The sequence below is a fragment of the Periplaneta americana genome, chromosome 11 (assembly GCF_040183065.1).
Source record: "Periplaneta americana isolate PAMFEO1 chromosome 11, P.americana_PAMFEO1_priV1, whole genome shotgun sequence".
NCBI lineage: Eukaryota > Metazoa > Arthropoda > Insecta > Blattodea > Blattidae > Periplaneta > Periplaneta americana.
The window spans coordinates 56,076,857-56,101,854 of record NC_091127.1 but is presented as its reverse complement, the minus strand read 5'-3'; the positions used below and the strand labels follow the sequence as shown (position 1 = coordinate 56,101,854).

Here is a 24,998-nt window from a genome sequence, read left to right as displayed (position 1 = left end):
GTTCTTCAGCGATATAAATAATGTTCAAATTATAATTTATATTCTTTTATCGTTATTTAACGTTATAAATAATATTTATGCTACCATTTATATTCTGTTATCGTTATTTATGGATATAAATAATATTCAATTTATTTATATTTTGTTATCGTTCTTTTAGCGGTATAAATAATATTCAAGTCATCATTTATATTCTGTTATCGTTCTTTAGCGATATAAATAACATTCAAATTATAATTTATATTCTGTTATCAGTCTTTAGCGATATAAATAATATTCAAGTTATAATTTATATTCTGCTATTGTTCTTTGGTGACATAAATAACATAAATTTAATATTAGGTTTGGAACAATACAGTTGCATAATACTAGCGTTTGTTTTTTATTTTTATATTATTATATTAATTTATATTATCTTGTAACACAATAAAATGAAAAAGAGTGACGAGGAATTGAACGTGAGACGTTGAAATCTAAATTCCGACGTTCTTCCGACTGAACTACGAGAGCACAAGTGTGGAAACATTTGCGGAAAAATTGGTCCAATCTCCCTCTAAGATTTTCTGATGATTTGTAGAAGTTCGTTCAGGATGCGGGGGCAAAGGTTAATTAGGATTTCCCGGTATCTGATCGGATAAAAAATCCTGATAGAACTGATATTTAATCCTTGCAGTGAATTTCGGTGAAGTCCGGAGGGCTCAGTTAGTCAAATCCACTCTCTTCACCTCCACGCTTGGGCCCCCTGGGATCTATTAAGATGCGAAAGAGACAGTGATGTGCGGAAAACTATGGGAAGTTACCGCATTTATCCTTTCGAAAAAAAACTGCAAACATGAGCAAAGGAAGCTTTTAATAGAAAAAAGGAGCATCTTCTGCGGACCTCTGGAAAAAGAACTAAGGAAGAGACTAGTGAAGTGCTATGTGTGGAGTGTGGCACTGTATAGGGAAGAAACATGGACATTACGACGAAATGAAGAGAAACTAATAGAAGCATTTGAAATGTGGATGTGGAGAAGAATGGAGCGTGTGAAGTGGACAGACAGAATAAGAAATGAAGTTGTCTTGGAAAAAGTGGATGAAGAAAGAATGATGCTGAAATTGATTAGAAAGAGAAAAAGGAATTGGTTGGGTCACGGGTTGAGAAGAAACTGCCTACTGAAAGATGCACTGGAAGGAATGGTGAACAGGAGAAGAGTTCGGGGCAGAAGAAGATATCAAATAATAGAAGATATTAAGATATGTAGATTATGTGCAGAGAGTAAGAGGAAGGCAGAAAATAGGAAATATTGGAGAATGCTGGGCTTGCAGTGAAAGACCTGCCCATGGGCAGAACACTTATGTATGTCCAGGTTGCTTGGAATGTCGTGGCTGAGAACAGTCGCTATTTGAAAAGATTCTAGTCGATTCCATGCCCACTCGACTGCAAGATGTGATCGAGATGTGGGGAAGATAGACTAAATATTGAATCGTGGCGTTTTGTTTTGTTTTTTGAACGCTTAAAATTGTTTGAATGTTGTAAGGCAGACGCCAGTAAGTTTGTTTTGTTTATGCCACGAAAGATATTCTTGTTGAGAATAAAATCTTTTTTCTTTCCAATTGCAGCCATAATATCATAATAAATAATGATAGTCATGGCATAATACATTCATGAACCTGATGTTAATTACTAAAATAATAATAAAAGAGAAAGGAGCAATTATGTATATTTTGTCTCTTTCTCTTAAAAATAAAACAAAAACAACATAAAAAGCACTGGGTTGTATTCGAACGCAGGACCTCAAGAATACCAGGCCGGAACGCTACCATTACACCATCAAGTAATACATGGAATACTTTAATTATAACTGTAGATATCAGGCAACGTGGTCTAACAACATGTAACATCGCCTGTCTCCGAATTGTAGCGAAGATACCCGAAGGGAACTTTGTTTCTGGAGAGCGGCCACTTTTTCTTTTGACAACTGTACTTACGATGCATGTTGTTGCTGTTGAAGATACATAACTGTAATACCTGGATGGATGAATGCATGAATCAATGAATGAATCAATCAGTCAATTAATGAATGAATGACCTAATCAGTGAATCAATGAATCCATGGATGATTGAATAAATGTAGTGAGAGAGGAAGAATGATCAATTAAATGGTAGGCCTACACAATGACAATCGTGTCCTTGCAAGAGCTTTTGGAACTCGTGCATGGCTCAGTTTGGTCTGCTTTTGCCACCCACCCACAAAGGATCAGAAAATACTCGAATATTCATTAAACTGAACACTGAGACACTCCGCAAGACGAAAGAGTTTTGCATACTGACTACAGCGCCAGGCGTTCAATTGCAATATATAATTTCTATTTTTCGTAACCAGTTGTGCACGACTCTGTTCAGACTCTGTGCTCTTCATAAGGAGATAAAGGACATTATCATTATTATTATTATTATTATTATTATTATCATCTATTAGGCGTATTACCTTCAGGGAAGCATCCCTGATATTTTTCTGGCAATGAACAATTTTTTTTAGTAAATCTGTGACCTACGATACGATAGCACATGTTTACATGCAGCAAAACAGGGGCGGCTCGTCCATAAGAGCTGCGGAGTTGCAGCACTCCCTGCTTTGACAGGAAAATAAAAATAATATTTATTTTAATTTGTAGACGAACTGTTACAGCTTTTATTGGTAAATTGCTTTATATTTAATCTGGCCGGGAATATGTACTATTATCTTATGCATAATCTTTTTGCACGTCGACTGTATTGGAATTGACACTGCATTCAAAGTCATCCTGGGATCTGCAGGGTGGTCAGCTCATAGAGAGTGTGTCTTGCACGGTCAGGGGTAGAGACGTGAAGGGAAGCAGAGGGAAACTGCCGCCGTTTAAAACCCATATCTCGCTGCAGTGGCTTGCAGAGCCAGGCCACAAGGGATCTTTCCTCTCCTCCCACACCGCTATTGTAATGCTGCGTCAAATGGATTCTCTATTCCCTTAATGACAAAATTTTTATTTTCTTTTCACATACTTATTGTTGTAGAATCTTATCGAGTTAATATAACGAAATTAATATTCTCTTTTGCCTTATTATTACTTATATATCCAGCCTCCAGCAGAACCTAATATTTGCCTTAACTCAAAATGATTGCACGAGTAGAATCCTTTTGATATAGCACGTAAAATACGAAAGAGACTTCTTTAGAAGGTTTAGAAAATTGTTGACCATCAGTATATCTGAGTGTTGCTTTGGTGTGACGTCTTAATACCGTAACTTAACCAGTGCAAATTTGCAAGCATGAGTGTGTGTGTGAATTACAGAATATTAATTTTATTTTTCTCAACTTTCCCTTGCGGAGAAGATCGATGTAATGAAGTGAAATTAAAGGGTCGTCCGTTACCCGACTTAAATCTAACTTAAGCTTCATCCAGCCGGAATAGTGCATATATGTAAGGAAGTATAACAATGAACTTTATGCTAAGCATTTGTGGTTACGTGGATGTGAACAAAAAAAAAATCTGTATTTTGTTTTCCTTGCCTCCTCTTTGGTGTGATGCTGCATGGACTAGGAGTGGTGTGAAGATTTAGGTCATTTTCCCCTAAGAAGCAAAATGCACGAATCTTCGCAGTCTCACCTGAAAAATGTTGTTTCATTGGCTATTTTACGCAACTCATACTGCTGTGCAATTAGGTGAAACGTACAGAACAAACATTCTCAAACATAATCAAGAAGTGAGAAAAAATCGTGAAATTATTTTAAAAAAATATTGATTGTATCAAATTTTGTGGCCAATATGAACTTCGCCTTAGGGGACATGATGAAAAAACGATTCGAAGAACTCTGATGTGTTTCGTGGGTTGCTACAGTTCGTGAGTAATCTAAATGAGCCTCTCAAAAATCATTTGGAACATGCCACTGTTTAAGGTAATTCTAAGACAATTCAGAATGAACTGGTAGATTGTAAGTTGAGTGTCTGCCGATCTGAAATTCAGACTGAAATCGATGGTATTAGTCTTTCTTAGATTAGCAAATGGTCCCACAGACATCTCCCAACTAAGTCAGGAAGTTTTGGTTTTTCTATATGTAGTGCATTTATTTTTGTCCTATATTTATTAGTAATGGTATCAAGAAGTGAAATTTGTATGTACCGAAATCTACTGCAGCTCTCCCAATCCACAAGTTCACGAGCCGCCACTGATATTACTAAACAAACTTATATAGTGGACTGACTCAGCAGTAAGAGGAAGCCACATACTCCAGCCTGCAGTGTTACGAAACAAATGGATGACATTGTATAGGTATAAGACACATGCCTCACAAAGTCCACCATCCTGAAAATAGTTGAGATAAGAGTTTACAGTATAAAGGTCATGGGTAGGTAATGCATGACACAATTTTCATGACATTCGTACATTCAAATAAAAAATTATTAATTATAATATAATTATCTCTCGTAACATATATGCGAAACAATTTAATGGCTGAATACATTAGGATTTTATTAATAAAGTTTTTGGAACTTCTAAAAAAAGAAATGTTTCCTGAAATTTGGTTAGGGAAAGTGGAGTTCTTCATTTGTGCAGATGATGAAGAACATTGTGTAAAGAAAACGAAGTATATTTTCACACATACTTTATATGCTAATATTTTTAATTAATGTAACATTTGGAGCCATTAGTCCTTGATAAAGTGTAAACAAAGCTGTTAAAATCACTACGAACTTGTAGAGCATTTGAAGACATTATTACAAAAACAGCCCTCGTCACTTTTAATGAAATTGAGTTAAGGACACATTTGTTACTATTTCAAATGTTTATAAACTCCAAAAATGACACATGTCAGGTGACATAGCCACAAGGATAAACACCAGTTGTACGGAAACAGCTGACATATGTGTTTGTTCTATTTATTTTTATTGTTTTCCTGAAAAATAGAAATTTTAACAAGGGTTGTTTTTGTAATAATGTCTTCATTTGATGTCTAAAGCAACTTGGTTTTATGAAGATTACATTGTAACACGTAAGATACAATAATTCAACAGTACAATAGGGTCATTGTTGGAGTGACTTGCCTGCAGCCACTCTGTAGCACTTGCTGTAAGATAAGAACACAAAACACTATCTTTTGATAGGAGTGAAGTTGTGTTAATAGGAAGGACGTCACCATTTCACACTTACTTTAATAGTGTTTTTTTTTTTTATTTTTTCTCCCTTTTTTTACACTTGTGCCACTTGTCATAATCTTACTTAACACATAGCAACTTACTTAAGTGAAACTTGTTCACATCTCTTTTTATCACTATCTTCTTCTTCTTCTTCTGCTATGGTACTACAGCCCAAATCGGGCCTTGACCTCCTCTATTCTCCTCTTCCAATCATCTGTCCAGTGATGTTCTCTTCCATTCCGTTACTCCCAAAACTTGTCTAGCATTCACTGTCACTGCAATGGCCCATCTATCCTTCGGTCTGCCTATCGGTCTTTTACCATATATCCTTCCCCCCATTATTTTCCTAGGTATCCTCTGGTTCTCCATTCTGTTGATGTGCCCAGCCCATTCCAATCTTCAGCGTTTGATGTGTGTCACTACATCCATATCTCGATATTGTTCCATTACTTCCTGGTTATACCTTATCCTCCATTGTCCATTTTCATTAACTGGTCCAACTATCCGCCTCAATATCTTTCTTCCGAATGCACCTAAGGCTGTTATCACTATCTTAGGGTGACCATATACCAATAATGAGAAAAGGGGAAAGGAAAGAAACATTAAATTGGTTTTCTTATACACATGTTAAAAAAAATTAATGAATATGTATTGCAATGAATACTTCATGTAAAATGAACACTAAATTGGTAGAAAGCTACTAATATAGAAAATGTCTTCACGAGACACTTAAATTCTGTCTGAACAGGAAGATCTAGGAACTGCCCCATCATTACGGTCACTTTTCTCATTGTACTTGATGTACAGCCTTAGACACAAAAAATGACCACTCTCTGTAGTATGAATTTGTTTACAGGTCCAGTTCAGGCAGCGGCTGTTTCACACGAATAGGGAAAGGATGCTTATTTTGCACCTAATTTACTCCTTGAATATATCTTCGTTATAGATTATTCATAACGACCTATTAACAGACAAAAAAAGCAACAAACAAACAAAACAAAGGAAAAACAGAGCGAAGTGATGCATAAGAAAGTCCTTCACCTGTAAACTTAAGCTCTCATGGAATATCAACCGAAGTCTTCTAAAGGTAGGGTTGCCAACCCTTCCATATTTCACAGGATCTCCCATATTTGCCCTAATTTTTTAAAAGACTCCCGGCTCCCGTATTATTCTTCTCTTCCAGTATTTTTCTCCCTTATTTTTGCACAATATAAATATTTTTATTTAGAACATTCGATTTTGCCGTGAATGATGATTTATATGATTAATTTTATTGTTCAAGAGACAGGCATTAAAATGTGCAGCCTTTTAGAAGGTAATACTTGCCAGAAATGGGTTTTAGTGTTCACCAGCTTAAAATCAAACCATGTTAATGTTATAAATTTAGAAAACTGACGAGTTTTGTTCTACGCTTACCAAGTAGTAATGCTCATACAAAGAGGATGTTTTATCTCATGAACGATAATTTGGCAGATGTTCGAAATCTAATCAAATCAGAGCTGCAAACTGTAGTCTAATTCAACTATTACACGAGATAAAATCTGTCAAAATACTCTTAACTTAAGCCTAGCTGCCGAAGTGTAGTATAAAGTTGTTTTTTAGTAACTGAACCGAATAATTTGTCAATTTTCTATGTGCAATTTTATCGATTCCTTAGTCTCCCATATTTTCTTAAAAAAAAAAAAAAGTTGGCAACCTTATCCGAAGGGGACTTAGATATGGCAGCTGGTCATTTTTTGTCTAAGATTTTACATATTCCTACTGCAAGCACTTTTGATTAAAGTTTTGTCTTTTAGAAATATATTTAAATATTTCACTGCACTTCACTTTTGCTTCCAAAATTAGTTTGCACTTGTAGCTTATACTTAGTCGAGTTAACTTCCAGCTTAATCCTAACATCATTCCAGGTTTGTTTCATGACGAAGAAAATATAAAGAAAAGAGAGAAAAAAAAAGCTTTGAAAATGTATCACACATCCATCATCATTGTTAGTGTTAAATATTAGGTTTGTCAAACTTTCAAAAATAAAATACAGGACTGTTAAATTAATGAATATATACATTACTGGAAATACGGTGTTTAAGTAGGCTACTTTACTGTCTTAATAAGTAAATTATTTTCAGACAAGATTTAACATAAAAACATTTAAAATAACATTAATTATGGTTAATTATGGTTTCGTAATTATTTACACGAGTGGTCCAGTCCATTACCAACTATTCTGCCACATACAATGAAGGTATTTACCTGTCAATTGTATAACACTACTTTTATCCTCTTCTTACCTTAATATTCCGAAATAGTCGCATGTAAATGGGCTTAATCTTGTACAAAAATTAAGTGATTATGGCAGCAGGACTGGACCACTAATTTTAAATAATTACTTCTGAGTATACCGGTATAGGTTTCTTGCTTTTACGCATTAAATATTAGGTTACTGTACCTTGTTGACTAGTTTCAGCCTGTTGTGGGTTATCTTCAGAACTGGGTGGTCCTGGTCTTGGCGCCTTCCGAGTGCGTTTCCTGTGGGAATGTGTTTGTGTAGTGTAATGTGGAGTCAAAAAGTGTGTGTGTGCTCTGAAATTGAGTTTATGTTGAGGATTTCATGTGGGTGTGTTTTTGTGTACCTGTATATTTTGTATTGTTCTAGTGGTGTGTTTAGTTTCTCGTAACACAATCAGAAGGCGCGAAGACTAGATGCTTTGGCACATCTTAATAGTTCCTTGTTTTGTAAAACATAGTTATAGAACAACTCGGAACAAGATTTTTTCACATTCACTAAGCACAGAAGTATAATCTTCATTGTTGTTATGCCCAAGTGATTGATTACTTGCCTTGATTCTCATCTGTTTTATTACGAAGTGTTGTCAGTCCATTTTTTTTGCACCTTGTATATTAGGCTATTTACAGATGTTATATAAATTTATATTTTATTACAAATTATGAAGGGCATAACATATTTTGCTTGAAGGTTGCAATAAAGAAACATACTGAATATCATCCTTGCATTACTCAATCCCTAATCTGCTTGCTGCTGCTGATGTTAATAATAATAATAATAATAATAATAATAATAATAATAATAATAATAATAATAATAATAATAATGTAATAACGATACTGGGAGGCAAGAGGGAAGATGATGATTCTTCCACAGTGAAATTTGTTTAATTATTTGTTTTACTTCGGAATATGTATGATAAGAACTTGTGTTAAATTTTAACGTACCTTGTTAACATGTTTCGACCTAATTTCGGTCATCTTCAGAACTGGTCGTTGTTGGTCTTGGTGCCTCTTGTTTCCTGTGTGGGTGTGTTCGTAGTGTAGAGTCAAAGAGTGTGTATGTGTTTTGAAATTGAGTTGTATGTTGAGAATATCGTGTGTTTTCGTGTGTCTGTATATTTCATATTGTTCTAGTGTGTTGAGTTTCTGGCTTTTTGGTTGGATGTGCAGTATTTCCATGTCTGTGTTGATGTCTCTGTAGGTGTGGTTGACATTTGTGATGTGTTCTGCATATGTGGAGGTGTTTTGTAATTTTGTTATGGCTGTGATGTGTTCTTTGTAACGTGTTTGAAATGATCTGCCTGTCTGTCCTATGTAGAAGTTGTTGCAGGTGTTACATTTGAGTTTGTATACGCCTGTGTGGTTGTATTTGTTTGTTTGTGTTGTTTGTGTGTTGAGATGTTTTTGTAGAGTGTTATTTGTTCTGTATGCGATGTTGTAGTTTAATTTCTTGAATGAGGTTGCAATTTTATGTGTGTTTTTGTTTTTGTATGTTAGTGTGATGTATTTTTTGTGTTCTTGTGTTTGTGTTGTATTCTTCTGTTTTTTGTGGTTTTGTTTTGTCTTACGTATTATGTTGTCTATTATGTTGGGATTATATCCGTTTTCTTGTGCTATGTATTTGATTGTGTTTAGTTCTTCGTTGTAATCCTGTTGGTTCATTGGTATGTTGAGTTACAAAGAACACGTTACAAAGAACACATCACAGCCATAACAAAATTACAAAACACCTCCACATATGCAGAACATATCACAAATGCCAACCACACCTACAGAGACATCAACACAGACATGGAAATACTGCACATCCAACCAAAAAGCCAGAAACTCAACACACTAGAACAATATGAAATATACAGACACACGAAAACACACCCCAACGATATTCTCAACACACAACTCAATTTCAAAACACATACACTCTTTGACTCTACACTACGAATGCACCCACACAGGAAACAAGAGGCGCCAAGACCAACAACGACCAGTTATGAAGATGACCGAAAATAGGTCGAAACATGTTAACAAGGTACGTTAAAATTTAACACAAGAAAGTTTTTATCATACATATTCCGAAGTGATACAGTGTTAAAAATTGTGTAATCAAGATTATATTTGTTTTATATTTGTGTTTTTTTTTTGTTTGTTTCAATGGATAGTGAAACTGTGTTGTTGTCAATAGTCATGGCTAATGATAAGCTCAAAAGCCCTGCGTTACATAAATAATAAAATAAAACGCAATAACTACGATCGTCATCTAATACCAGGTCTCGTGTATGAGAAATCATTTGAAATGTATAGTGAAAGACTAATTGGCAAGAAATAATAAAATCTACTTTGTATGTGTTCGTAGATTATGGCCAGTATAAATGTCGACTTTTCGAAGAGCATTAAATCAGTAAACTTGTGCAATTATATACTTGCCTCAGCATTGCGAAGTTACACAATCGTGGTAGGCACAATTCAGAAAGTAAAAAAAGAGAAGTTATAAGTTATATGCTTAAAAATCGGGTTCCATTTTTAGGTGAAGGATAATCTGCAGGATGATTAATCAAGTGACGGATAATCGAGATTCTACTGTACTTAATTTCTCGTTTATCACGAAGGTAACAGTGTGTTTTGACTTGGAATAAACGGTCATTATATGTTGTTGACTTAAAATTATTATTTTACTAGAAATTATTATATTCAATGTGTTTCACTGTTGGAAAAATTGATTCATAGATACTAAATACTGTAGCTTTAATTAAAAACAAGAATGTAACTTTTATTGTTACGACAATAATCACTTTCTATAATTGAATGTAAACACTCCCGTCAACAATGGGATTTCCACTCCACACAGTAACACAGTATTCGTTATTGAACTCCACAGACGACAATGACAATTTACTTGGATTATTGAGAACAACAATGTACTGCTAATTTTAACTAATGTTCACAAAGCACTATTTATAAATCAGAACTGTCAGTTCTCAGTTCACAGTTCGTTTGCCTTGGCTAGTTCTTCTAGCTCAGTCACTTGAGTTCACAGTATCTCGAACCCTAGACCTTCAGAGGCAATCCACTGAACTCAGGTCCCCCAACTGCGGTCCACTGCACTCAAACTCAGGACTTCCGGCTCCCACAGTTACGGACACAACTCAAGTCGAACTCCGGTCTCGAAGCTGGCTTCACTGCTACACAAGACTGCCTTGCTGTCCAAAACTAGCAATGACTGCAACTAACTAACTGCTCAAGTTCACTTGCGTGTCGTATTTATAACTAAACCATAGTTTCTAGAGAGTACGATTTCGCGATAAATCTACAGATGTCGAGAAGATGGCGCCTATCTAGGCTTCTCTGGATTTCTCCCCTCAGTCACCAGGTGCTTTACTTCCCCCTCACCCTTCGTCACGTCCGCGCCGCCACCTCACGCCCCCTCTCCTGCCAGACGCGCACGAAGTTCCCCGAGTGCCGAGAATATTCGGCCTGCCATCACAATACAAACAAAATCCAGACATTGTTGTGCACAGGCAGATGGTGATATGCTCAAAACGATTTTTTCGGTATGAAGGATACTGAAAATGTGTATGTCCCTTAAAATCTCAAAATTATTTTTTTTATGCTTTAAAATACTTACTATGCTTTATACAATGAGAAAGTAAAAAATTACTTACATATTTTGCAAAATATGTTATAATATACAATTTTATCAAAATGTTTACTTTAGGGACCACAAACTCATAATCCATTTCAACCTTTAGTATTAAATTTAATGTATGTAATTTATGGTACACAAAAACTTTGTCTACATACATAGCATTATATTTTTTTAATAAATAAAAGATACCTACAGTGCAGTTATTTCTTTGATGGTCTGCTGCTAGTAACTTTTGTGTGGCTGATAGGTCGAGCCACACTCCTGAGAGACTGAACACGTGGATCTGCAAATAAAGCAAACATGAAATGTAACATTGACACTTACCCACAGATAAGACTGAAAATGCTGTCCATTTGCACGTATATATTCTCGATATCTTCGTAAAAATTGTTCATCATATGAAATTTATGCTATTTTGCTTCAAATATTGGCTTTTTGTTCCTCCAACATTTGGAGACTCTTTCGAAAAAGTTGCATTTTAAGTTTCCCCACAAACAAAAATCGCAGGGAGGTGCAGTGGTCATAATCCAACATGAATAAATCTGTTTCCTAATGCCATTCTTATCGCATGAGCAATTGCAGAATTTTGGTGGAAGACAGCAAATCGACGTTCGTAATTAGTGAAGTGTTCGAAATGTGGATTTACTTCCCTGCTCAAACCATTTGTGCACTAGTCTAATAATAATTTTCAAAGTAGGTAACAATCTTTCCAATGCTGCAAAAATCCATATTGTATTCATATTATTTTCTCTTTCTACCTATTCAGAACTAAACCTATACCTTTTGCCTTAATCACTATTTTGCACTAACATGTTTATATAGGCTGAAAGGGGACCAATGCACCAAAATTTAAGAGGTGATTCTGCATGTTAAATGTAACAAAACTTTTAATACTCTTCTTCTTCGATGATGCGCTGTTAAGCAGGAAAAAAATAGTCTTTACTCAATGTTTGCAGCGCTCTATTGCGGTAATGGCCTGAAAGAAATGGCTGATTGCTATACAAGCAGATAGGTAACAATAATATGTGCAGTTAATATATTCAATCTTATTTTGCATATCAAACTGTTTAAATTGAATAATTGCGAAAATCGTTAAAATACATCTTGCAATGCAGTGCACTGTTGTGTGTCACCAACTGACCACAGCAGAGGGGGAGAGGAAGGTAAGGAGTGCAGGCTGCACTTGGTAGAGTTGTTGCAGTAGCATATTGTTGCCAAATGCTTCATAGAAACATAACGATTTCCTCTAAAACAGTGAATGTTATAGAAAAAACTTATTTCCTCATGATCTATTACCAGTTTCATTTTGGTGCAGAGGTTACAATCCACTCTGTATAGCCTAAGCAATTCTTGGTGACTGATCATTTTCCGTATTATGTTTCGGTACCACTGATCCATTTTATTAACATAAAATAATTTGTTGCATTATATTTTAAGAGAAGTCATCTAGATTGAAAAATTTAATAAATTTAAGATTATTATCACAAGACGTATTAAAGAAAACAATCTACACCAGATAAGACTGAATTATTTTTTGTATGAATTATTTAATTGTATTTGATATAACATAATAAAGCTGTTTTTAAATTTTTTATGTTGATAGTATCCGAGATTTTCAGTGGCCTATATATATAGGACGTCAGTCATATCCCCATGCAAAAACATTATATGACATAAGTCGTTTTAGCACTAATATATATAAATTATTTAGCTTAACAATACATCAGATTAACACAAAATTATAATATCACTCACACACAATAAGATTATTGTATTTTTCGAGAATGTTTATGGTGTGTGATACGTGATAAAACATTTTACATGTACACCAAGATCACACTTCATAAATATTATTGTCTTTGTGCGACACTGTTTGCATCGAGTTTGTTTTTCTTGAGATACCACAAAATGATTACTTCCATCAAACCTTGAATCTTTTTGCTCAGTCTTAGATGAGATGGTCTACCGCAGTGGTCGTCAGCATTCACTGAAATGGGTAAAGGATTAGGTAGACAGCATACCCGCCAGCAGCCACAAATGCACCTGCGGGTAAGAGACGATAGCCCGAGAGTGCAGTGAGTTGACAACCGCTGGTCTACCGCTTGACTGTATATGTCGAGCAGTGGATTCGAGAATAGATAAGACAAGACTTTTGCGAAATGCAAGATGATCGAGTTTTTCGTTGGACTTTATCTTGTATAGCTGCCATGCATTTTGTTCTGCTACGTCAATGCAGACTAAAGTATACCATTTCTTGCTTCTAATAGATGTTTTGTACAGATTGATGTTTTGGTCCACCCATATTTTTGTTGTACTAATATATGATATTGGGCTATTTCACTGATATTTTCTTCTTCAAATTTCTAAACTATCTTGAAACTGTGTGCACGGAAATTGAAAAATATAGTATTTCTCTACTGTATGTCAACTTCTTCCCAATTGAAATTTATTATTCTTTCTCTTCATCTGTATATCGGTTGCTGAATCACTAATATTTCTACTGCCATTCTCACCATCGCCTTTACTATGTTCATCATCACCATTATGACTTTCGTCATCATAATCATCCAATCCCTCTACTTGTGTGTTGAGGGTTACTTCCATCTCAGTTCGCAACTGACTACCAGGCATATTGTCAATTGTAGGGTTATTTTCATCACCAGAATCCTCATCAGTTACGTCACCACACACATTTTTTGGTGATAAAATGGTGATGGAAATGTTATAGCACTTAGGTATAGCAACTTGGTCGTCCTGAATCATTTGTAAGGCTTCATTTAGTGAAAACCCCCTATAATAACATGAGTACTATCAGTCTCACAAAATGTCCCCTCTTATGACTGACGTACTACATGTAGTACGCCTAACTTTACCATGATATGGCATAACACTAAATAAAAAATTGAATCTAATTATGAATTATTATATACGAAGTACATCATATGAGTATGCCTTATCAATATCAAAAGCATTATACCTATAACATGCGATATATATCGACTTCGAGAACAACATGTTCTGCTCCACAGCCATGACTCACACAAATATGTTAACAACAATGACTATGACAGACTGAACACAAGAAAAAAAATTGGAGGCAATTTATAACACATAAGGATTATGGTATCATAATTGCCGACTATGAAAATCTTACACAACAATGTTAAAAAAATAAAACGTCCGGTGTCCTATATATAGGACGTCAGTCTTATCTGGGTTAAGAATAATTGTAGAACATTAACTTACAACAATGACAAAAATTGTTGTTGTTCAGTCAATTGTCCGAAGACAGGTCTGAACCTCACAAGTAATACCAAGAAGGCACCATTTATGAGGCAACTAGGCCACGACAATAATGGTGTAGAGCAGTGGCGTGCATTCTGGGTAGGCTAGGTCTGCTGCGCCTACCCAGACAGACAGGAAGAAATTTATTAAATTTGTATTTAAAAGTAATATTGTTAATTTAAGAAAGTCTGCAGAGTCCTTAACTAATTTCAGCAAATTTTGGCTTGGCATCCTATTTTCATTTCCTTTTGGTTGGTACTGTACGTTGCATTTCAATTATTGTCCGCTGTGTGCTCGCTCTCGCGTCATCTTTCGTCACTGGAGAGTTGGGCAGCTCGGCTTGCTGAGCCTCCCTGGCCCTGCAGTGAGCGTAGTGTTTCCCTTCATAATCAGTACATTAGAACAGCTGGCGCATGCGCCCTGATTTACGTGTCTTGCCCATTGCCGTAGTACGTTAGGCTGGTAGGCGCTAATGAAAGCGCTTTTGGTGATGAAATTACTGTATTATAGTGTTTATTTGAACTTCTATTGGTAAAGTGAGTGTGTTATAGAGTTTATTTAAACAAAGTGAGGTAAAACTAGTGCGATATTGTTGTAATATGGCAGAAGATCACTGTACAATTGAACAGATTTTTAAAAGGACTTTCGGTTGTAGATCATTGAACGAAAAAGTTGAAATTGTAACTGTGGGGGGAAGACCAGTGCCGGCGCTTCCGAACTTTAAGTTTTTACATAAAGAAAAGAGTAGAGAATATTTACGTTATTTCAATGTGAACCAATATGTGAAAACTAATTAGCTAACAGGATGCAGTCATTATTTTGCTGGCCATGCTTATTAATTTGTAACGATTTTTTTAGTAGGTTATTTTACGACGCTTTATCAACAGCTTAGGTTATTTAGCGTCTGAATGAGATGAAGGTGATAATGCCGGTGAAATGAGTCCGGGGTCCAACACCGAAAGTTACCCAGCATTTGCTCATATTGGGTTGAGGGAAAACCCCGGAAAAAACCTCAACCAGGTAACTTGCCCCGACCGGGAATCGAACCCGGGCCACCTGGTTTCGCGGCTAGACGTGCTAACCGTTAATTTGTAACGAACAAAGTGTGTGGAACAAAGAGGGTTATAATAATTTAAATAATCTCAGCAATGCCATTGTCAAACACGAACGATCGCAATGTCATTTGCGTTCGGTTGTTCAGCTTTCTTGTTTTGGAAGTGTTCGTATTGACACCCAACTTGATCAACAATTGAAATCGGATGTGGCGCGTCACAATGAAATGGTGAAGAAGAACAGAGAAATAATGAAAAGCCTAATCGACACGTGCTTCTTAGCCATGCAAGTACTGCCGTTCAGAGGGCATGGCGAAAGTGAAGATTCACTTAACAAAGGCAACTATATAGAATGTTTACATTTGTTGAGCAGCTACGACACTACTCTTCGAGAACATGTAGAGTCGTCTACAACATTTAAGGGCACATCAACAGAATTCAAAATGACCTGATAGCTGCTATCAGTGGCGTGTTGATGGAATCTATTAAGAATGACATTTCCATGGCCCAGCATGTTGCAGTTATTTTAGATGAAACATCCGATGTAAGCAACAAATCACAACTATCCACCACTCTCAGGTATGTCCATGACCAGACAGCACAGGTTCAAAAAACGTTTATTTCCTTCGCTGATGTGAGTGCAGATAGATCCTGTAATGGTTTATTTAATCATGTAATGGACATAGTGGGATCTTATGATATTAGAGACAAATTAGTTGGTCAAACATATGACGGTGCGGCAGAGATGGCTGGAGAAATAAATGGACTTAAAACCACAGTTCAAGACATTTATCCTAGAGCTCTATTTGTTCATTGTTTCAGTCATGTCCTAAATCTAGTCTTATCTCAGTCAGCTATGAGTATTAAGGAGTGCCGGATCTTTTTTTCAGACATTGAATGGACTAAGTAGCTTCTTCTCCAAGTGTACAAAACGCGCGCATGCTCTTACTGAATATTCCAACAGAATAATTCCAAGAAATGCACCCACAAGATGAAATTTCTCTTCCAGAATAGTCAATATTGTAAAGGAGAACCGTAAATTGCTGGTGGACTTTTTTAAAAATATACTCAACAACTCATCAGACTGGGAAAGTGAAACTGTTGCTCTTGCGCGTGGATATTTGTCTTTCCTTTCAGAGTTTGAGACTAAATTTCTTCTAAATGTGTTATCAAAGATCTATGCATACATTGACATTCTGTATAACATTCTTCAAACGAAGCATTTGGATATTCTGTATTGTGTAGAAACGGTTAATGAAACAAAACGTATTGTTCTACATGAGAGATACAGATTTGATGCATTATGGAGTGATGTTCGTAATGAAGTCGAATGTGAAGAAGTGCCGCGAAAAAGAAAATGCCTGGAAAATGATGTCATAAAATACAGGAGAATATTTTTTGAAAAAAATAGACAATGTGACAAATCATATTACAGATAGGTTTGGAAATCTCCCTCAGTTGGAATTTATTTCATTGCTTGATCCAAACAAATTTCAGTCTTATAAATTAAATTTTCCTAATTCCGCCCTGGATGCGCTGAATGTAAAGCACAGTGCAGTGTTTGATATAGTTCGTCTAAAAAATGAATTGACAGTCCTATATTCAATGGAAGAGTTTCGTGGAAAATACCCTCATGAACTGGTGACACATTTAAAATCAAAACAACTCCACACAGAATTTGTCGAATTGTACAAATTGACCCTACTGGTTTTGACCATACCAAGCACATCTGCATCTGCTGAGAGGTCATTTTCTGCCCTTAAGCGGATTAAATCACTTCAAAGATCAACTCAAGGGCAAGAAAGATTAAGCAGTTTAGCCTTGCTGTCCATTGAGAAGAAAAAGCTGAAAGAAATCTGAAAATCCCCTACATTCCACAGCGATGTCATTGAAGAGTTTTCTAAAAAGGAACGCAGAATGGAGTTCACCTTTAAGTAAATAAGGAATGATTTATTTAATTACCAATTTATTTTATCATTAGTTTCCGGAAGTTTCTGTTTTCTTACCCTCCTTCTGGCTGCTGCTCTGGTTTGATGTCAGAACTCACTAAAATTATATCAAATTATCAATATGTTCGAGATATTGTAAGTTGTATACCTATGTAGCATGCAAACATGAAGAGCCTACCCTAATGCAATAGGTTGCGCACGCCACTGGTGTAGAGTGGCCAGTTCCTTTCCTCCTTCATTGCATATATTGCTGACTAGCTACATATTACACTAGTCAGACTTCAGACAAAAATTATGGAACTAGAAATAACATAGAAGGACTCTCTTGATTGAACATTGCTCACTGGACTGATTGAGGTGCTTGCTTATATACAGGGTGTATATGATATAAACGGCCAAAAAAGAAAAAAAAATACTGGTGGTAAAATATAAATAACTGAAGAGAAAAGTCAAATAACGTTTTTCTGTAACTGTCAAGGTTTTTATAGAAAAAAAAAAAGTGTTTTGTGCGAGATCGTGCGTATTTGCTTGGTTTCCGCACAAAACCAATCTGCGGAAAGTCTAAAATTCCACATTCAGTATTCACAACCTAACACACAACAATTTCCCTCTTCTTACCACTTAAGTGACATATTGATTTTACTGCTTTAGGCTTTTAACATATTATTTTTAGAGACGTTCAATATAGTAATAATTATAAATTGGAAACTTACCACTGCAGTTTCACCTAAATTGCACTGTTAATTATTGTTTTTAAATATTTGCAAAAATTAAGTAAACTCTACAACTCCACTAAAGTTATTGCATTCGTGATGCAAGTAACACCAAGGAAGCCGTGAAAAAATCAACAAGATTCCAGACTCATTACATAACCTTACCGTTTAAGTTCGCATTTATAGACTGGGGGGGGGGGGAAGACAGACGTATATCACGGCCTGCTGGAGTATAGTAAACACAGAAAACATTTTAAAGCAACAATGTTGAAGATAGATATTTTTGTTTTGCAAATTTGCCGTCATTGAACAGAAACCAAGATGGAGATTTCATTGCAACTAATTAGAAATTCCTCTTTCAGGTATGTAATAAACGATCTTTGCACAAAATAATGTACGATACACGAGCGGTATGTTTTCTTTCAATTCTCGGAAATTAAAAAAGCTCAACTACGTTTCGCTTTTTCAAACTTTTCCTCGAACATGAAAACTTCAACATACCGTTCGTTCTTGTAAGGCATATTACTATTGTGAGTCTAACTTTTTGAAAATGAGAATAGACAGTCATTATTTACTTTGTCTAATACCTACGCTGAAGCAGTCATTTGTTTATACCTTATACCCTGCTGTGTATTGGTATGTGTAGGGCGCAAGGCCATTGGCAATGACATTCACATTCAGTCGAAATATAAACAAATATTAAACTACTATCAATCTTAAAAAACATGATATTTTACAAATTAAAAAATTAATTATAAAAAATAGTTAAATTTCACTAGACATTTTATTCAATAGACCAATATATACTGTCTATATCGATGAGCCTGTTCAAAAGGGAAACAACTCGAAATTTAAAATGTTGGTGTGAAAAATCCAATTACATCACTCTAATTTGAAACTTATAGTACATATAAAACATCATTAACAGAATTTGGAGTAATTGCAGTGATCCTTGGGGTTTTTCACAAATAACATGAAACTTTAAAATGCAGTTTTCTCAAAACTTTAAATTTTGAATTGTTTCCCTTTTGAACTGGTCCATCAATATAATTTGGCAGTCTATATTGTTTACATCCTGTATGTAGTATACACTCTTGTGCAGGCGTGACAGCACTCGTACGTTGAGAAGAATAAGAAAAAACGAGCTGCCAAACATGTGTGCTGTATGACATGTTCGTAACTCCCCACCATTTGCCAAAATAACAAAGTGAGGAAACATGGGCTATTTCTTGAAGTTAAATAACCCTTGGGGGTAAGCGTACCTTAGGTTGCAACAATTGTCATAAATAAATACTTCAACAACTTACGAAATGTAATATGTTGTAGTGACCTCTCAATATACAGTACATAATACAGAAGAATATGGGTTACGAATTACGTTTAACACTCAGCATGCTCATTATCATTAGTCATGTTTGCGTGGGTTGTGTTCTCAGGAATATGACTGCCTGCTCTCTGAGCAGGACCTGTTGACAGCAGGACATCTAGGAAATAATTGCACTATAAAATTAATTTATTTCTTAAGTTAAAAATAAAGTGACACAATATTTACATTTGTTTCTCTAGGAAAGGCATGGGGAGATCCATGTGGACAACCAGTGTTGTGTGTTCACGGTATCCAGGACAATGCTGGTACTTTCGATCATCTGATACCTTTACTTCCACGGATATTCCATTATGTTTCAATTGACTTGCCTGGTCATGGCCTTTCATCACACTTTCCAGCTGGAGTTCCTCTAAATTTCATGAATTATGTATACTCCCTCGTTCGTGTTTTGAACCATCTTCAGTGGGAGGACTGTTGCTACATGAGCCACAGTCTTGGCAGTCAACTTGGGATCTATCTAGCCGCTCTGTGGCCTGAGCGAATAAAGAAATTGATTCTTATAGATTCACTAGCTCCAATGTACGTAAGTCCTAATGAATTTCTGCCATTTAATAGAAGATTATTGGACGTAATTATGACTAATGAAGAAAAGTTCGCAAATAACAAAAGCCCTACTTACACATACAGTGAAGCTTTAGATAGGCTTATATCCAACCGGCGGAGTCTGATAACAGAAGATGCAGGAAGGACAATGTTGATACGCTCCTTAGTTAAGAATGAGGATGGAAGCTATAGTTTTTCAACAGACCAACGTCTGAAGATTGGCCTTAGACCTATGGTGACTTCAAAGCAACAACTACAGGTATGTAACAGTTAGAATTGTGAGGTTGGGCATCAAATAGGGATGCTTCAGTGGATTAGTACCCCTCACCATCCACATAGGTATTGAAAATGCAGAAAATTGTTTCAGAACACTTCAAATCCATTTGTCTGATTACTAAATTGTATGTTAATCAGTAATAATATTTATATTATAAATATTTACCTTGATCAACAAAGGTCCACGTCCAACACGATTGCAATGATGTGGAGCATAAGGAACAACTATTGCCAGTGGTGTATGAGAATTCAGTTCCCTGATGCTCACCCTCTTCTTCAGGGTTCTCTGATTCAACAAATTGATACATAAGTCACCTATTTCTTATCATACAGACTAATTAATATAAGACTTGAGGCTTTCCCGGCATTTGATGTAGAATAACTCTCCTTGGGTTCACAGCCAGGTGAGTTGGAGATTTGCTTCCAAGCTCTGCCATCATCTTCAGGGAATGAAGTTTTTTTTTATTGGGTTATTTTACAACGCTGCATCAACATCTCAGGTTATTTAGCGTCTGAATGAAATGAGGGTGATAATGCCAGTGAAATGAGTCGGGTTCCAGCACCGAAAGTTACCCAGCATTTGCTCGTATTGGGTTGAGGTAAAACCCCGGAAAAAACCTCAACCAGGTAACTTGCCCTGACTGGGATTCGAACCCGGGCCACCTGGTTTCGTGGCCAGACACGCTGACCATTACTCCACAGGTGTGGACGGGAATGAAGTGATGTGGGACCATGTCTAACCGGTATATATACATCAGTAGGGCTTCCCGCTGTGGGCCAATCAGGAGCTAGTTCCTAGACCCGATCGCCTGCCGCATTCTGGTTGATGGAAGTTGTGGCCAACCAATCAGAAGTGGAAAAAGACGGATGTCTCTCCTTCTTAGACATTCTCATCTCCAGGAAGTCTGATGGCACACTGGGTCACAGCGTATACAGGAAACCTACACACACCGGCCTATACCTGAATGGATGCAGCCACCACCACCCGGCACAGAAACGAACGGTCCTGTCGACTCTTCTGCACAGGGCGAGGGGGATTTCGGACAAAGAGAGTCTCCTTTCTGAGATCCGTCACCTATGTAAGACGTTTCAATATAACAACTTCGGCAACAGAGAAATCGTTTTGGCCCTCAGAAGGGCCTTCTCAGACAAAACCACCCCCAAGGAACAAGAGGAGATGAAGGGCATGGCATACATCCCGTTGTATGGTCCCACCTCTGGCAAGATTGGCAGACTGCTAAGAAATCACGGGATTAAGACCATCCATAAGCTTCCCACAAAGATCCAGAACTTGCTGAGACCAGTCAAGGACGACCTTGGTCTTAGGACACCTGGTGTCTACAAAATACCTTGTGAGTGTGGGAAATGCTACATTGGGCAGACGAGACACACCATTATGGAATGCTGCAAAGAACGTCAATGCAGCATAAGAATATATTACCCCAAGTCTGCAGTAGCCCAACACAGCCTAGAAATGGGCCACAAGATAGATTTCGGCACCATCACCATCTTGGACAAGACATCAGGTTACTCGAACTTGATTATCAAGGAAGCCATCGAAATCCAGCTAGATGGCAATAATTTTAACAGAGACGGGGTCTACAGCTGAGTACAGCATGGAAACCTGCCATCAATACGCTTCGACCACCAGCACATGGCAGGCAGTCGGGACCAGCAACTAGCTCCTGATTGGCCACCGTTTGCACCAACCAGAATGCGCCAGGTGGTCAGGTCTAGAACTAGCTCCTGATATATATATGCCGGTTAGACATGGTCCCACATCACTTCATTCCCTGAAGATGATGGCAGAGCTAGCTATTGAAAGCTTGGAAGCAAATCTCCAAGCCACCTGACTGAGAACCCGAGAAGAGTTATTCTAATTAATATAAGTTCAAGAATACAATAAAGCGTGAAAAAAATATATTATGTAACTAAATTTTAAGCGGAAGACAAAACGAACTTTCCTTTAGGAATTTTTATGTGCTTCAACATTTATTGGAACATTTCAAAACTGCCAAATCGTCATCATAATTGGAAGTATTGCAATTCGCATGTGTGCGCATCATATTCTATGTTTTAATCTTAGCCTTTACATTCATATAAATTTCGTTTACAGAATTGTCAAATAGTATTATTCTACGTTATTTAAAATAAAAGTATGAGATTATTATATTTTTTTAATGGACATGAGCTCACCTCATTTATCTGCTGTATACACCACTGCACTCACAAAAGATTCTTATACACTCAACTTTTGGGAACAGCAAAGAAATGTTATATTTGTTTGACTCATTATCACCAAAACATTAAAAACCAAATGTTAACTTCTTTTAATTTTCTAACAATATGAAGAGATCATACCAAAAGAGGCATATCAACAAATACAGCATTAGTGAAATATTTTAATGTAACCTATTTATGATTGAAAACAAATGTTTAAGGATTAAAATGGGCATGAGGAAGAATGAAAGAAAATATACCTTGTTACTTAGGCAAGCATATGTCGACATCTGCTCACCTCTTTGAAATAATAAGTTATTATGTAAAATAAGACCTAAAAATTACGATTAAATTGTGAAAAGGAGCAGATAAATAAGGCTTAAAGTCTTAATGGTTATCACGACTGGTTTAAACATGCACTAAAACCAGACGTAAGTGCAAGTTTGAACCAATAAATTATTGAGATTTGCGATAAATTAATTAGTTTAGGAAATTGTATATTTATTATGTATAACTACTTTTGTATATAGATCTTTTGTTAAATTATTAAGTTTTGTATTTTTGTGAACTAATATCAATAAGTCTATCGATCTAAAAAAATATACCTTGTTACTTAGGCAAGCATAAGAAAAATTATACTATATTTAAATGTTTCTAATGTAAAGATGCAGTTTTGTTGATACGCCCTACTGGCATTTTGCCTTCAATATGATGTAAAAGAAAATAACACAATATGTCAACTTTGCAATTTTGAGGAATGATTGACCTTCTAAAAGTTTTAATCTTGTCAATTTCTAGGTATATAAGTTTAACATAGATTGCGCACAGACGTTTTAATGCTTACATAAACATTTTTGTTTACATCTCTAAAATAATGTGTTAAACTTTCAGATTTTGAATGCACTCCAATGTCCAATTTTACTGCTAGCATCTGACATTCAGGCATTGGAAAACTGGAGACCGATGAAAGCAGCCTATGAGGTCTACAATAAGAAACAGAACTTCCAACGTTTCAATGTGGATGGGAACCATGACGTCCATATAAATAGTCCCGAAAAAATTGCTTCTCATATTACCAAATTCTTAATGAACCAGAAGTCTTCTCTATGATGTCAGCTGTATTACTAAATCAACACTGTATGCGTTTGTTGCTACAGTTGTCTGCTATTGCATTAGTCTTATCTCAATAAAGTATCTTTCCCAAAATGTTCGAATACTTCCATCAAGTGGGACAAGTTTCATACCTAATGTTTTCATTCTCATTACTTTTAAAATATCTTTATTACTATTATCTATCAACTTGGGCACCCTATTTTAATATGATGTTCATTCCAATTATCTGGTGTTTATTTTTAATTTTTTTTTCTTTACACTATGTATAGTCTATCTTTTTTAACAGTATTCATGCATTTTCTTTGAAGTTTATATCAGGGATCTAAAAGTTTGATATTTTAAACATTTCAGGGAATATTAATATATAGAGTATTACTATTATTAGAAATCTTATTATAACAATAGGTTCTATCATTATAGTAAATTTTACTCATTATTTCTTGCTGCTTCAATTTGAAATGGAATGTATGGAATTATAATATAACCAGAAGAATAAGATATGAAAGCTAATTTCATACATGGTAGGATACTTAAGTGGAATATGGTTACAGCTATGTTTTATATGTTCATCATCAGTATTCTCATGCATTTGGATTTCATAACAAGCCTGTCTTGATATGTCATGTTCAGTCACAGATGGATATGATATTTCTCAAAAGAAAATACGTAGAATAAGAAATGTAAAATATAAATCACTCTTTTTTTGCTAAATGAATTAAAAACATATATAAAAATGTAAAAATACTTACAGATAATATATAACATTTTAAGTTTATGTGGATGTTAGGGCTATTTTCCAATTTATTGGTTTCTGTTTTAGGAATTCATTTATGTAAACTTGGTTAAATTTAATAAAATACCTGTACCTGTGTTAAATATTTATTTCAAATAGTTTATTTTTACGATAGCACTTAAGACTTTTAGTAAAATAACAAATATTACGATATTATTAATGAGTTCAATTAAAATGACTTCTAAATCATTCTGGTAGGTGGCAAACAGATATTTGGGACATGCAATTATATCTTTTTCTTTGCTGTAAGACTTTTCAAGTTTTCTAAATAGGCATACCGTATATTGTCGCCTAGCAGATGAAGAGACATAACTCCAAAAAACTGATTTTAGAGATATGCCCATCTTGAATACTTCCATATCTAAACTACCTACCTACATTTATTAAATCTGTGCTTCAGTGGCTGGTCATGATAATATCTTTGAAAAATATTGGAGTGCAAGAGGTCAAATGACTTTATTGTCAAACGCCTGGCATTAGAAAACAACAACAACAACATTTATTAAAAACCTGTGTATCTCTAAAATCGATTTTTTTGGAGTTATGTAAATTACACTGACAGGCAAAAAACCGATCACTTGGAA

At 35.6% G+C, this 24,998-nt stretch overlaps 2 protein-coding genes across 6 annotated transcripts in view; one reads left to right on the top strand and one right to left on the bottom strand.

The window, feature by feature from the left end:
• Positions 1–24,503, top strand: part of LOC138709017 (serine hydrolase-like protein) — a 39,850-nt gene extending 15,347 nt beyond the window's left edge. The window contains exons 2-4 of one of the 3 annotated variants that reach the window (XM_069839474.1): positions 6,014–6,244; positions 19,649–20,271; positions 23,400–24,503. In XM_069839474.1, the coding sequence (XP_069695575.1) occupies positions 6,217–6,244; positions 19,649–20,271; positions 23,400–23,618 (870 nt within the window). In that variant the 5' untranslated portion in view covers positions 6,014–6,216 and the 3' untranslated portion in view covers positions 23,619–24,503. Of the gene's footprint in view, positions 1–6,013; positions 6,245–19,648; positions 20,272–23,399 lie in introns of those variants that run through there. The other 2 variants (XM_069839473.1, XR_011334811.1) reach the window with 2 other exon arrangements.
• LOC138709021 (uncharacterized) overlaps positions 1–24,998 on the bottom strand; it is a 44,959-nt gene that overhangs the window by 12,254 nt on the left and 7,707 nt on the right. For 2 of the 3 annotated variants that reach the window (XM_069839481.1, XM_069839480.1), the window contains exons 2-3: positions 20,455–20,574; positions 11,277–11,366 (exon numbers count right to left, since the gene is read on the bottom strand). In XM_069839481.1, coding sequence (XP_069695582.1) covers positions 11,277–11,366; positions 20,455–20,574 — 210 coding nt within the window. Of the gene's footprint in view, positions 1–10,285; positions 10,912–11,276; positions 11,367–20,454; positions 20,575–24,998 lie in introns of those variants that run through there. The other variant, XM_069839479.1, reaches the window with a different exon arrangement.